At 42.4% G+C, this 16243-nt stretch overlaps 1 protein-coding gene across 1 annotated transcript in view; it reads right to left on the minus strand.

Annotated features, from left to right (window-relative positions):
• Positions 1-16243, minus strand: part of CYTH2 (cytohesin 2) — an 80419-nt gene that overhangs the window by 44334 nt on the left and 19842 nt on the right. Inside the window, exons 2-3 of the mRNA XM_073602766.1 lie at positions 2038-2185; positions 1133-1199 (exon numbers count right to left, since the gene is read on the minus strand). Of these exons, the coding sequence (XP_073458867.1) occupies positions 1133-1199; positions 2038-2185 (215 nt within the window). The remainder of the gene's footprint in view (positions 1-1132; positions 1200-2037; positions 2186-16243) is intronic.

Here is a 16243-nt window from a genome sequence, read left to right on the forward strand (position 1 = left end):
CTGATTGGCTGCAGTGGATGGATTGAAAGCAGCGCAGCCATTGGCTCGCGCTGCTGTCAATCACATCTGATGACGCGGCGCGCCGGGGGGGCGGGGCCGAGTGATACAGCGAGCGGCTATAGCCGCCGGCTGTATCACGGGAGCGCGCCTGCAAGCACTCACCACCATGCGAGGGAGCTCGCATTAAGGTGGTAAATGCTTGCGGGGAGGAGCTGAAACAGCCGCCGAGGGACCCCAGAAGACCAGGTTCGGGGCCACTCTGTGCAGAACGAGCTGCACAGTGAAGGTAAGTATAACATGTTTGTTATTTAAAAAAAAAAAAAAAAAAAAAAAAAAAATACCTTTACAACCCCTTTAACTTACCCAGGTCTGCGATAGGTTTACTTTAAGACTTGTACATTAAAATCAGTGCTTATGGAGTAAAGCTTAAAGTGATTGTAAACCTTCCTGCTCTGTGCAATATTTTTGCACAGAGCGGCCCCGATCCTCTTCTTCTGAGGTCCCCTGCCGATGCTCAAAGCCCCTCTTCTTCATCAGGTGCCCCCGTAGAAAAACGCTTACCCTGGGGGCACCCGAGCAGGCTCACTCCCGAGTCCCACTTCTGTGGAGTGGACTCGGCCTCGCCCCCCGCTTCTGTGTCACAGCTTTTGATTGACAGCATGCATTACGGTGAAAACCCTTGAGACTTTACAACCACTTTAAAGCAGAACTTCAGTCTCTCAATCAACACTATTTTTAATCCTTATACTGCTAGTTCTTCAGTTACTTCCTGGTATCTTGCCTAGGCAAAAGATGTCATACATTCCAGGAGAGTCTTCAAGAGGGGAGAAGGGGTTTTCTCAGCTAAGCACACCCCCAGCCAAAGGGCAGATGGATTCCAGAAAGTAAATGCTACATGAATTCTCTGCCCTTACTCAAGATGGCCACAGCCAGAAATGCTAGGGGGTGGTTTTCAAAGTGATCTCTCAGCAAAATGAAGCATGGAGACATGGATGGATGGATGAATGAGTTTGCTTTGAATATTAAAATGTAAATAAATAGTGCTTTTTGTTTGTGGTGCTCAGATGCAGTGTAGTTCCACTTCAATCACAGCTATTATAAAACATTCTCCCAGAAAATTAAGAAAAAATACCTTTTTAGGATCCATATTGAACTTTTTTCTGCCCATTCCAATTTTTCGATTCCTCTGCAAAGTTTTACTGCCAATGGAAAAAACAAACAAACAAAAAAAAAAAAAACACCATAATTACCATATATCCATAAATACCCACACACAGTTCTTGACAAAAACTGATAACTTGTTATTGCCAAACAATGGGTAATATCATGCATTTGTGGTTTTAGTGTTGTCCTTATTTCTTAATACAAGTCCCAATACCTATATGACTATTCTAACAGCCAAATGTGAAAAAAAAGGAGGGGGGGGGGATCACTTTCATTGGGACTGACCGGAAAGCACATACCTAAAAGGTCTGCTATGATCCCAAATGAATGCTGGGGAAAAAAAGGGAACATAAAACTAGACCTAAAGAGCTTTCAAAATTTAAAGCTGAAAAACCTCAAATTAAATTACGGTCATTTGAAAGAACAGTTAGGGCAGGGATATGCAATTAGTGGACCTCCAGCTGTTGCAGAACTACAAGTCCCATGAGGCATAGCAAGACTGACAGCCACAAGCATGACACCCAGAGTCAGAGGCATGATGGGACTTGTAGTTTTGCAAAAGCTGGAGGTCCACTAATTACATATCCCTGAGTTAGGGTAATCAGATGTATATGCACTTGGGAAAATGTTGGTTTAGGATGATCTGCTGATTTGTATACTTGCTGAAGTTTACAGGAAAAAAATGGCTTGTTTTTTCTGTTACAAAAGATCTTAGCTAATGCAAGTGATAGCATGAAAACCTGCATCCAGCAGGACTCAGCGCCCATTATAACAAGGTGCTTGGATGAATCTACAAGGCTATTTGGCATGTGTATGAAAAAAAAAAAAAAAAAAAAAAAGCACAAAATGTCCACTTGGATGCTGAAGTCATACCTTCCTTCATTGGCCTCAAGGCCTTCCACTTCATTCATGGCCTCGCTCAGCTCATCCCGAAGTCTCTGGATCTCCACCAGCAGTTCCTGTTTCCTCCGGCGGATATTCTCCAACTCTATGCGCTCTTCAGGAGTCAGGTCAGCGGGGACTGCAAAGGAAGCAACAAAACAAACATTCTCAAGGCTTCGCATACTCAGCAGCGCATTACTCATGGTGAAAGCAAGGAGGAACTTGGTGAAATTTCTCAGTGCTGTTTCAGCAAAACCATCCCCTTGATACGCAACCCTTTAACACGAGGATCAGACTGCTCTGTGCTAACGAATATGATTTCCATTAACAATAAAAGCTGTAAATCATTCTGTAGAACAGTGACAGTTATTGCAAACTTTACAACTCCAATGTTCCTCAGTGTGGCAGACGTTAACAACCACCATTGTGAAGGATTTCTAAGAGCTTATTAGAAATTGTTTCATACATAACCTCAGTCAAAAGAAATGATGCTTTGTTTAACTAGATTCAAACATTTGCAGCTGTTGCTGGAAACAAACAAGACATTGTAACTCCCCAACCAGAGACAGCCCTTTACTGTACAAATAACACCGGACAGTGGACACCATTGGCTGTCCATTTCATGAAATTATATCATTTTAGGGTTATCTATGAGAACAAGCTCAAAACAAAGTGTTACCAAACCCAGGACCCCGCATTCACTTTATCTGGTCTCCCACAGTACACGGAATGCAATTATTTTAGTAAATACAAACTGCTTTCTCATCAGCAGTATAAAGCAGTCGCATGACTTCTATCAGTGTCTGGTTAAAGCTTGTAAGAGGAGTTTTCATTCTCCTCTGATTGTCCTATGAGGCTGCAGGAACCCTAACCCTCTATCTGGATAGTGCCGATTGGCACAGGGCCAATCACATGCACCCTCCCAAGGGAAAAAAAAAAACCCCTCTAGCAATACGCACAAAACTGAACATGTGCAGAGTGCCCCCAAGGCTCTTATCAGGAAATGGATTGGGGGCAGTGGAATAAGGGGTGGATCAGAGAAGATAGGTTCAAAGAGCCTTTTTACACAATACACAGGATTAACCCCTTAGGTTCCACAGTGAGTATAACAAGCATGCTTTACTGCATATACAGAACGATTTTACTACTGAAGATTTACCAACACTTTAAGTACCGAGCGCTAAGTCCATAATACCATGCGGGCCTGTGGGAGGAAACAGAGGATTGCTCTGGGCTGCTGTAGATGAAAACCATGGAGTAATGGTAACCCAGGAAAAAAAAAACATACAAATATAAAACAGTGCTCATAGCCTTTGATAGGAGTGGGGCTAATTAGAAGCCAATCACCACATCATACTGGAACCATAGTCATTCAGGGACTGCCATGTAACCTTCAATGAACATAACTTTATTCCAAAAGATAAAACAGTCAGCGAGCCAAAAAAAACATCAGTAAAGTCAACTGAATAAAGCAGGGCCAGTTATCGAGCCCCCGGGCTGTGATGAAGGATAGAGTACTGTATATCCCTCAGTGGAGGAGCTGGTGTGGGGATGAAGGATGGCAGTAAATAGTCAGTGTGTGGACTCGGCGTGCCGATGATGACAACCACCAGACTCCGGAAGGAAATCAAGGGAGAGCTGCAGAGAGCCGGTGTCTTGCCGAATAAGTTCCTTCGGCGGATAGGTTCCCCCCCTGTACTGCGCAGGCGCAGCGCCTGCGCAGTACGTACTACTGTCGGCCGCCGGAGATAGCCGAAGCTCAAACGCTTCAATCAGCTGTACACGGCGCCTGCGCTCTGGGTCCAGGTTCCTTCCCCACTATCCAAGTGGACCTAGAGGGGGAATCTAAAAGTGCCGAGCGCAGCGAGGCCGTGCCCGAAGCGTGGCGAGCGAAGCGAGCCCGCGAGGGGCCCTCTTACAGGCGCCGTGTACAGCTGATTTTCAGCTGTTCCGCTTCGGCTATTTCCGCCGCCTTCTACTGCGCATGCGCAGTAGAGGGGGGAACTAATCCGCCGAGCGGAACTTTCTCGGCAGAACACCGGCATGGACAGCAATCATTGGTGGTTGCCGTGACTATAACAGGAACCATCTCCTCCACTAAGGGATATACTGCAACATCACAGCCCAGGTGCTCGGTAACTGGCCCTGCTATATTCCATTTTACTGATGGTCTTTATGGCTCGCTGACTGTTTCATGTTATGTTCATTGAAGTTTATATGGCAACAGGATGGAAAGAAATCAATGATTTAAAAAAAAACAAAAAAAAAAACAAACCTTTTTTATTTTATTAAAAATCGGATTGTGTGATTTAAATCAAATTTATTTTAATAAAATGCTTTTGGAGTAAAAATCTATCTAAAAGATAGTTTTCTATTGAAGATACATTAATAATTTAGTTTATTCAGCATAAAATTGAGCTTAGTTATGTAGCATGAGGCTATACATGCTGCAATATTTACATTTTTAGTAAACTCATTCAATGAATCCAAGCTCTGCAGGCTGAGATAAAATGCACTGCATTGATGCATTCACACATTTTCACAGTAACCATGAGATTAAAAAAAGTTCAGGAATATTCCTTTATCCCATTGTTTTACAAATCTACGTACACTACAAACTGTATGATTGAATTGGTTCGAATATCGCTGTTTTACTAACCTGACAGCTTCTTATTCTAAATAGGAAACCTTCCTGTCATTTCAGATCCATCATGGCAGTGCCTGTGCAGCAACCACATTCCTCACCTTGTCTTGTCACTGCCGCATCACCAGCCTTCCCATTAAAGTGAATGGGACTGTCGGTGAGTCAACAGCGGGTCAGAGGAGGAGCCGCCGGGGGACAGAGATGACAATTGCTCTTTAAAAATTATGATTTAGCCTAGGTTCACACTGATGCGATGCAGGAACCAGCTCATCTCTCCTCCAGGCAGTTCACACTGCCTTTTGCGAACCGCTGCGGGTGTCATGACATTGTTAATGACACCTCCAGATCGGTTCACAGATCACAGTGCGAACTGTGAACTCGCACAGGAATCGGATCGCATAGGTGAGAACACCCATGTGATCCGATTTCAGTGCGGGGGAAAAAAAAGTCCCTGCGATTTTTTCCCTGCGAATCTAATGCGTTCAGCCATACAACCATTCACAGGTGCGAATCACATGCGATGTCTGATCGTACTGGTGTGAACCTGGGCTGAAATCAAGTTGATTTAAATAAAGCCTTTTTACTAGTGATTTAAAATTGACTTAAATGTAAATCAAATCCAACCTGCATGGCAGTCCCGGAATGGCTATGGTTCCGGTATGATAGGCAATTGGCTTTGAACTAGCCCCACTCCTACCAAAGGCTCTGAGCGCTGTTTATTTGGTGTGATTTTTCCTATGAGAACACACAGTCATAAAAAGGGGTCACTTCCTAAAAAACCATGCCTGTGTATCAAAATGAGGAGCTTGAAAAAAAAAAAAAAAAAAAAAATCATCAAGAAAACTTTACCTATGTGGGGAAAAAAAAAAAAAGCAACATTGCTCATTTCTAATTGTGTTTTGTACAGCTCTTAGGGCACATTCACAGTTAAACCCCCAACAATCTTCTGTTAATCACAAATCAACCCCCCACATACTGTACATATTGTGAATAATGAAAGGGGGAGGAGTGTAATCAAGAGAGCAGCCTAGGGTGACAATTCTGTTCCTCCTCAGAATTGTCCTTAGGACAGAAGTGTGTTGTTGGCATGATCAACAGGAAGGAGAAAAAAAAAAAAAAAAAAAAAAAAAAAAAAAAAGGGAAGAGGGTGGGGGGCTTAAAGCATCATTAAAGTGATACTAAACACACTGTTTCATTTACATTGTCCCTTCTCTTTCTGTATATGGAAAGATACAGGAAAAAAAAAAAAACCCACACACCACAAGTACCTTCTTTCCTAATTCATATACAGCTGTCACATGACCCAGCTCTTTCCTAGTCTGTCCGCAGGGAAACCTAAGCAGGAGGAGCTTCTAGTCCTCTGCTGATGGTGACATTTTCAAAAAAAGTCTTTGGAATACAGAGTAAAACTATATATTATCAGTAAACTTTTAAAAATTGCCATACAAATATATATTTGAAATCAAATCTTTATTACTTTTTGGAAACATGATGTGGGCGGATTTCTGCCAGTCACAGGCTGTGTCACGTCCCTCCAGCCTGTGTCTTAGAATAGGGAGGTGAAACCTCTATCAAGCTACATGTAATTTATCTCCCCTGGTTAGTAGGCATGGAGGAGGGAGAGGGCTGTAATTTACCACTGTGTATAGGCCCCCATGTGTGACTCTATACCCACATGGGCTGCTCAGGTGTGATAGGGAGGAAATGGTCAGCATAGAAACTCACTGAAAACTGAGCATGTGCAGAACTGCCAACACTGTTCTGCAAAATCCCTACCCGATTTGGTGACAGAAGGCGGAGATAGAGCAGTGGTCATTAACCCTGTCCTCAGGGCCCATTAACAGGCCAGGTTTTATGTATTACCTTGGGGAGATGCAGACTAACTGCAATCACTGAGCAGCAAATGATATCACCTGCGATGTATTTCAGTTATCTTGCAAACCTGGCCTGTTGGTGGGCCCTGAGGACAGGGTTGATGACCACTGAGACAGAGAATAGCAGGATCAACAAGGTTTTTTTTTGCAGAATACAGAAAACTAATCTCATAGACTGAGTATGAACAGCATGTAATACACCATTTGATAGTCTATGATGTGGGTTTAGTGACACTTTAAACCTAAAATTAAACTTCTCGTCTTAGGCTCCATTCACACTTTGCCTTCTCACTCACAATTTTTATGGGGTAATTTACCTAGGGCTGAGACAACTAATCGACATAATCGATTTAATCAATTATAAAATGAGTTGTCAACTATTTTCATAATCGATCAGTTGGCCAGCATACGGAATGCATTATTTGCATATTAGACAATACAATGCAGCACACATACAGTTCAGAACACCGACCATATCAGTAAGTGCCTGAGAACTTGTGAATGTGACTGTGTGAGAATTTATGTCTCATAGAACATGTAGTCCTGGGCAGGAGAAGGAAGTAAGTGATGCTAAAGGCAGAAGTTTTTTTTCTCTTGTTATAGGGGCACTCTATATTAAACTTTGCGGTTTTCTATAGGGACAGGAGGAACCAGAAGAGCTGGTGGGGGGGTTGGGGCTGCTGTGTGAAAAACCATTCCACAGAACACATAAGTGTGACAAGCTTGTTGTTTAACCACTTGCCGTCCGCGCTATAGCCGAATGAGGGCCACAGAGCAGACCTGAATTTCCAGGAGGCAGTCATATGTGTATCCCCTGTGCACGCTCCCTGCGCCCCCACCACAGTGCCAACTATCGATGCCCACCAGTGGTGCCATCTAGCAGTGCTGCATATCAGTGCCATTATTGCCACCCATCAGGTACATCAATGAAGGAGAAAAAAAAAAATTATATTATAATTATATATATATATATATATATATATATATATATATATATATATATATATATATATATATACACACACACACACACACATATACACATATAATTTTTTTTTTTTCTTTTAATTCGTTCTTTACATTTTTGAAAGCTCTATTTGTGGGAAAAAAATGATAAAAATTTGGGTACAGTGTAGTATGACTGAGTAATTGTCATTCAAAGTGCGTCAGCGCTGAAAGCTGAAAATTGGTCTGGACAGGAGGGGGGTTTAAGTGCCCAGTAAGCAAGTGGTAAAAAAATAAAAATTATAATCAATTTAGGGGCAGGGAAGATCGACAACTGATAGACTGGAGGTAATATAAAAGGCATTAAAATTAAAGATAAAGGTTACCAGTATTGTACATTATATTTAAAACTATTATATCCATGCAAAAAAGTAAGATTTATAGCCACCCTTCAAGTAGCTTAATGACTGACTCCCAGTTAAAATACTCTGCATATCTGACTTCTGGATAGAGAAATAAAAATATATATATTTGTATCTATATACTGTATCTGCTGTTTTTGTACTATAAAAGGGGCTATTTGTTTTTTTAACCACTTGCTTACTGGGCACTTAAACCCCCCTCCTGTCCAGACCAATTTTCAGCTTTCAGCGCTGAGGCCATCATTCAGGTATAGCATGGACGCCAAGACAACACCATCATGAAAGGCGAATAAAAAAAAATTAAAAAAAAAAAAAAAAAAAGAAGAGCAGTTGCTGCTACTAAAATGTGTTATGCTGACCATACATGTATAGATTTGTGGACGAGAATATTCATACGAAAAGTCGTATGAAAATTCTTTGTACAGTCGATAAATAAATGAATGTCGTTAAAAAAAAAAAAAAAAAAAAAACCTAACTTGCTTTTAAAAACATTCAATATTTAAATAAATGTATTTTCTGAACGAAAACCACATACACGGTCCGAAAATTAGTTTGATTGGGAAAAGCTCTCTATTCTGCTCCTTCAAATTTTTCTGTCACAGTGGTCGAAAACTAAATATCAAATTGGCCCCAATAACGATTAGAGAATCGAATGAACAATCTTTAAATTAAAATTTTCGAAGGAAAAATTTGTTTGTGTATGGCCAGCATACAGCAAGTTAGGTCTTAACATTTTTTTTTCTTTAACCACTTCGTACCCGGCCATTTCTGACACTTCGCTTCTACATGTAAAATCTACTTTTTTTTTGCTATTTTTTTTCCATTTTAGATTAGAGTAAGGGAGGGTTATAACCCCCAACCCTTTTTTTATCCATTAGGGATACTTTTCTTCATTTCTTATCTCATAGCCAAAACAGGGGACGGAAATCCCTCCAAAGTGAGGGAATTGCGGGGTGTCTCCGGGGTCCTCAGAACTAGTGTTCCAATTGGAAGGTTTCCCCTCTCATTGTGTTCTGATGGTTTGCCTTTACACTTTAACATTAGATTTCCTAAAGGTCCCAAATCTGTTGATTACTCTGATGTCTATTGTGCAAAATAATTTGATATTCATCTAAATGTGAATACATTATTCATTGCATCTGTTATTTACAGTAATTAACCACAATGAAGCTGATATTTGTTGCATTCCAGTGCAAATGCTGATTGGTTAAATGTCATTCTCATTGTACTGCTTACACAGCATGTATTTGTCTATGGCACCAGCTGTGGAGAACAGTGTTTTTTTTGTTTACATTTTTATTATTTTTTAAAATAATATTTTTTTTTATTATTTATTGCAATATGTGTTTTTTTTTTTTTTAATCAGCCCTGTTGGGGGGCTTTGGTGAGATATCAGAAGTCTTAACAGACCCCTGATATCTCCCCCTTGAGACAGAGGAACGGGACAGAGGAACGGGACAGAGGAACGGGACAGAGGAACGGGACAGAGGAACGGGACAGAGGAACGGGACAGAGGAACGGGACAGAGGAACGGGACAGAGGAACGGGACAGAGGAACGGGACAGAGGAACGGGACAGAGGAACGGGACAGAGGAACGGGACAGAGGAACGGGACAGAGGAACGGAGGGGGCATGGAGGATGCAGTGAATGTCGCTAAGCAGCTGAAAGCCGCGGGGGGAGAAGCTTGTAACTCCCCCACGCGCCGATCACTGCTGACAGTTTAGGTATCGGAGGAAGCATCGGGAGCATTCGCCCGAGTACAAGTACTTGGGCAAATGCTCGGTATCGCGGAACGGGAGGGGGACAGCGGAACGGGAGGGGGACAGCGGAACGGGAGGGGGGATGGAGGATGCAGTGTATGTCACTAAGAAGCTGAAAGCCGCGGGGGGAGAAGCTTGTAACTCCCCCACGCGCCGATCACTGCTGACAGTTTAGGTATCGGAGGAAGCATCAGGAGCATTCGCATGAGTACAAGTACTTGGGCAAATGCTCGGTATCGGTGCCGATACTAGTATCGGTATCGGACAACCCTACTTTCTGCAATCTGACTTTATTATATAGCTCTGTTATTTTACTTTGGCTGTAAAATGCACTATTTAAAAAAAAAAAGGAATTACAAAAAACAAACAAAAAAAAAAAAAAAATATATCAAAGTATAGTGGGTTTTTTTTTTTTTACATGTAAACAGCTTGCTATGGATTATCAGTATGATTTACACTTCAAAAGTCTTGTTTTTATGTACAACTTTGAACAAACATACATGTACAGTATAGGTGCAGCCATATTTGCACATTGTATACACAGGCTCGGGTTACTGGTTTGCAGTTCTACAACTGGCTTAATTTTATTGCTCTTCCTCACAATTCAAGTCTAAAGCCCCTGCCACACGGGGCGGGTCCACTAGCTCAGAGGGAGATTGCTCCGATGATCTCCGCTGAGCCAGCGGATGACAGGTCCGTCTCCTCTCACTGAGCAGGGAGGGGCCTGTCAGAGCTCTGCTGATGCCTATGGAGAGATTGGACGAAAAACAGACAGCATGTCCGTTTTCATCAGATCTCATTCGATCTGCCAGATGGATGACTGAACGCATCGCCATACGCCTGATTTTAGCGGATCGGATGGTAGATGGATGTCAGCGGACACATCTCCGCTGACATCGGCCTGCCCATAGGAGTCAATGGATGTTTTCAGGCGGATCCGAGCGGGCTTGTCGTGTGAAAGGGGCCTTAAGCTGACTATACAACAATATAATTTTGCTCATACGGAATTCTAAACAATCCCTTTGTCAGGTTTTGATAGTACCATTTAAGGAGCAGCCTAAAGCCAGCCATAGACCGTTCAAATCTCAGCCAGTTCAGCAGGGACCAGCCGAGATTTGAAACCATGGATGGACAGGCCGATTGCATCCAAGTTGATCGATTAAGTTGGGTACAACCAGCTGGTTGATTTTTTTCCATGCGATTATTGCCAGCGACTATAGCCGCTAGCTAGGGGTGCAACGAACCGTCACCGATCCGTGATCCCAACGGTTCACCCTGTTCGGATCGGCACACATGCGCTCCGCGGAGCACGCCGCTGCCTCGGCCTTAGGAAAGGCCGCGGCTTCGGCCTAGCTCCAGGGCGGCGGCCATCTTGGTACACGCGGCGGTGCGTGCTGAGGTCATCACCCCTCCCGTGGATCTGAACTGGCCGGCTTGGCAGCTTCTATTCTGTAAAGTAAACAACACTAGTCTAATAGTCTTCCTTCCTAATTCCTATACTCATACTGTATATACAGCAGAGGACGTGGCTGATATTACACAGCGGGGGAGAGGACGTGGCTGATATTACACAGCGGGGGAGAGGGCGTGGCTATTACAGCGGGGGAGAGGGCGTGGCTATTACAGCGGGGGAGAGGGCGTGGCTATTACAGCGGGGGAGAGGGCGTGGCTATTACAGCGGGGGAGAGGGCGTGGCTATTACAGCGGGGGAGAGGGCGTGGCTATTACAGCGGGGGAGAGGGCGTGGCTATTACAGCGGGGGAGAGGGCGTGGCTATTACAGCGGGGGAGAGGGCGTGGCTATTACAGCGGGGGAGAGGGCGTGGCTATTACAGCGGGGGAGAGGGCGTGGCTATTACAGCGGGGGAGAGGGCGTGGCTATTACAGCGGGGGAGAGGGCGTGGCTATTACAGCGGGGGAGAGGGCGTGGCTATTACAGCGGGGGAGAGGGCGTGGCTATTACAGCGGGGGAGAGGGCGTGGCTATTACAGCGGGGGAGAGGGCGTGGCTATTACAGCGGGGGAGAGGGCGTGGCTATTACAGCGGGGGAGAGGGCGTGGCTATTACAGCGGGGGAGAGGACGTGGCTATTACAGCGGGGGAGATGACGTGGCTATTACAGCGGGGGAGATGACGTGGCTATTACAGCGGGGGAGATGACGTGGCTATTACAGCGGGGGAGATGACGTGGCTATTACAGCGGGGGAGATGACGTGGCTATTACAGCGGGGGAGATGACGTGGCTATTACAGCGGGGGAGATGACGTGGCTATTACAGTGGGGGAGATATAGTGGCTATTACAGTGGGGGAAGATATAGTGGATATTACAGTGGGGCAGATTTTTTTTTTGTTGAATCGAAAATGATCTGAACTGAGTTTTTTGATCCGTTGCACCCCTACCGCTAGCAATAACCAAGGTGGGTTCTCCCAGCAGGGAAGGCTCCCCGCGTTCCCTGTCGGGAGATTACAATGGCTCTGCGGGAGGGATTTCTCAGGTCAACAATGACTGTGTTGATGGGGAATCAAGCAATTCTCTTTCCTGCAACCAAAAATTTACACCCTCATAGGTTAGGAGTTGGCATAGCCAATGGAGGTTCAGTGTAGGTCTAGCTGGCAGGGTATAGTCATTATAACATGCACTTTTTCCCCAATCGGTAAGCCTAACAAAAAAACAATATTTTGCAGAGTTGGAACCCACCCTCCAGCTTCTTACACCTATCAAAATGACTGTATCCAGGAGATATCCCCAATGTTGCCAGAGTTACCCACCAGCCATGGTCATTACAAGAAAATCTCACTGTTTGACTTCTCATTTGTTAGTACTGCACAAGGACTGAACCTCCTCTTGCTTCATCAGGAGCGGTGAGACTTTCACAGGGTCTGGTGGTAAAGCAGGATACTTTGAAAGGAAAATCATACCTATGAGACAGAAGCCCAGGGACTACTTCCAGCATCTATACATAACCAAAATATCAGGTTTGGGTAGAGAGGGCTGGCCAGATAATTAATACAGTTTGGACAAAATGACTCCAGAACTCTAAAAGAACTGTGTGCACTGCAGTGCAAAACACAAACCATAGCTGAAGAAATGTGCTCATCTTGTAAAGTACTAAAAACTTCCTGAAGCAGGACATGTCAGCAATGGCGCCAAGAGTCAGACCATTTATCCCTCAGAACTTTGGCAAACAACAAAGCCGCATGAGAGACTTCATTGTTATAAACCTCTAAAAGTACATTACAACAAATCAAAATGCAAATTAGCAGTGGCCTCAGATACTTCAAATACCAGCCTAATAAAATCCTTCCACAAAGCCATCTTTATCATGGCATAAACCGAATTCCAGGCTGATATGCTTACAATTACTGAACAACAATGCTGGAGATCTGGCACAAGTCACATGAAATAATGAAGCCTTTTGTATCTAGGGGCGATTCGCCATTACATGAGCAGTAAAAAGGAGCACAACCCTGTTCTGAATCCAAAAGGCCAGCTTTGAGTTCCACCAAGGATGCAGTGGTTGATGCTGCCAATTAGAGTTGTATGGAATCAGTCACTGGCAGCATTTCCAACCCATCAGCCACACTCCAAGCAACCTCTTCCTCATGTAGGTCTACCACTGAAGTCACATCTTATAGCGCACCACCCATTCCATATTTCTTCTACAGCATAAGATAACCATTAAACCTGGAAAGATGCTAGAGGCTTTGTATGAAGATAAAATGTTGGGTCATTCTCAAAGCTCCCCAGTCTCAGAAAAAAAAAACAAAATTTGATAAAGCTTTTTACTTGACTGAGCAACAAACGGGTGCCCTCAGCTTTCCTGGAGGTGGATCTGAAAGACGAGAGAGTTTCCCTTTGAGTTTGAAAAGCTTAATTCCTAGCCATAATACATGAGGTTAAAATAGGTTCTATTCTAAAATACAGTTGTTTTTCCCCATCCGGGGAGCTCTAGGTGGCCCGTTTAGCTGGCCATAGAAGTCAATGGCTGTACGTGACCATACTTGATTATACGCCAATAGTTTTGCGCACCTGCATAAACATGAATTATTTATTCCCCAAACGCAGAGATTCCGAAAACATCGACATAACAGAGTAAGGCCATGTATCAGACAGGGAAAACTTAAGTTACATTTCAAGCCTCAAACTGTCAATCTGCATGAGGCCTTAGGCTTATGTAAAACGTAATCCACTCAGACTTAAGCAGACTGAATAACTAAGCTTTTGTCTAAGGAACTCAAATGGTGAGATCTCATGATGGTTCTCCTAGGCTTGTCTAATTTACACAGCACTTATATGCTCATTGTTAAAAGAAACGGTACTACATATTGCTGCAAGCTCCATCCCAAGAGAAATTTAAGATATTGCTCTTTATGCCCCCAAGTCAGACATCGGATTAACATTGTGACTAAACAGAACACATTGTACAGTACAAGGGAGCAGGCTGCCACATGCTTGCTCTCATACAGCAATAAAATATCTGATCATGCTTAGTGTTTTTTTTTTTTTTTTTTTTAAAGCGAAAAAAAAATATATCACAGCATTCTAGTTTAATAAAACATCCAAAGTTCAGGGATGACTATGAAAATTCCAAGTTACACAAGCCACCATCTAGTATATAGGCAGTAAGTGGTTTAACTGCTGAGAGCCACAAAATAAGGAAGACTTGGGCCTCAGGTAGCTCAAAAATACAGACTCAATGGACCACGTGGCCTTTTTTCTGCCATCACTCTGTTCTATATAACTTTTTCTTCATATTTCCTACTTATCCTTAGTAACAAATTTTGTACAGCCTCTGTGCATCTGGGTCCTCGTTCCCATGCAGCCATTTTTTTTAAACAGCTGTGATAACTGCACATTTGTGAGATGCTTTGGGGGGGGGACCTTCTTAAAAGATTTTACAAAATGATTTTGTCCCCCCCCCCCCCCATGCCTGTAGTGTCATACACGAGATAAAGCATATAGCATAACGCGCTTCATCTTGCACATGTACAGAATGAGAATGTTTTAAGATCCCGTAGTTTGGGTACAGGACTTCCCTGAATGCAGTGGTGATGCCCTCCCAGGGGGTCATCAGTGGGTAGAAAAAAAAAAAAAAAAAAGAAGAAGAAGAAAAGCATGCTGATGTGAAATATAGGGAAAGGTCCACTAAAAAAAAAACAAAAAAACAAAAAAACAAAAACATTGCCTTTGAAATGTTTATTACGGTTACATTTGTGATGTATATAGGTAGAATTAACATCGTTATTTTGACCTTGTCTGGAAAGGATAATCTCTTTAGATCACTAACACCAATGGTAATAAACATTTTAATCAATCCCTTTAAAAGATTTACAAGTAAAGATTCTAAAGAGGCTAAAACCATTTTAAAACATTATCACCAAATTGTTAATACCAGACAACTGTCTGATCAAAAAAAGTCAACAGCTCAAGGAGGCGATCGAATCCTCTCCCTAGCCTGACATGGAGACGAGTGAGGGGAAGATGGCCCCCACCCGTCTCCATATCATTGCAGGGCGGAAGCGATGTCATTTTTTTTTTTAAATGTTTTTATTGCATTTTAGTGTAAATATGAGATCTGAGGTATTTTTGACCTCAGATCTCATATTTAAGAGGTCCTGTCATGCTTTTTTTTCTATTACAAGGGATGTTTACATTGTAACAATTTGCCAATGGAATAGACTGTGTGTAAGTCAAAAAAGTTTAACCACTTAAACACTAAACCTTTTTCTGACATTTGTTGGTTTCAAGTTAAAATCATTTTTTTTTTTTGCTAGAAAATTACTTAGATCCCTCAAACATTAAGATAGATAGATAGATAGATAGATAGATAGATAGATAGATAGATAGATAGATAGATACCCTAGAGAATAGAATGGTGGTTGTTGCAATATTTTTTGTTGCACTGTATTTGTGCAGCGGTCTTTCAAATGCAATTTTTTTGGAAAAAATTACTTTAATTAAAAAAAAAAAACCACACACCACTAACCAGTAAAGTTAGCCCCCTTGTTTTGTATAACGTGAAAGCTTTTACATCGCAAGGATCTGATCTTTTTATTCTAAGCAAAAAAATTGTGATTCTCATTTTGGGCCAGAATCGTGCAGCTCTAATATGAGGTATCGCCGCGATCGTTAGAGCGAGGGCAATAATACTAGTCCTAGACCTCCTCTAACTCAAAACGTGCAACCTGTAGAATTTTTTTAAACATCGCCTATGGAGATTAAGGGTAAAAGTCTGTCGCCATTCCACAAGCGGGTGCAACTTTGAAGCGGGACATGTTGGGTATCAATTTACTCAGCGTAACATTATCTTTCACAATATTAAAAATATTTATTTATATATATATATATATATATATATATATATATATATATATATATATATATATATATATATATATATATATATATATATATATATATATATATATATAATGGGCTAACTTTACTGCTGTCTTATTTTTAAATTCAGAAAAGTAAATTTTTTTCCAAAAAAGAAAAAAGTGCGCTTGCAAGACCAAATACGGTGTGACAAAAAGTATTGAAACGACCGT

Source organism: Aquarana catesbeiana, linkage group LG10 (assembly GCF_042186555.1).
Source record: "Aquarana catesbeiana isolate 2022-GZ linkage group LG10, ASM4218655v1, whole genome shotgun sequence".
NCBI lineage: Eukaryota > Metazoa > Chordata > Amphibia > Anura > Ranidae > Aquarana > Aquarana catesbeiana.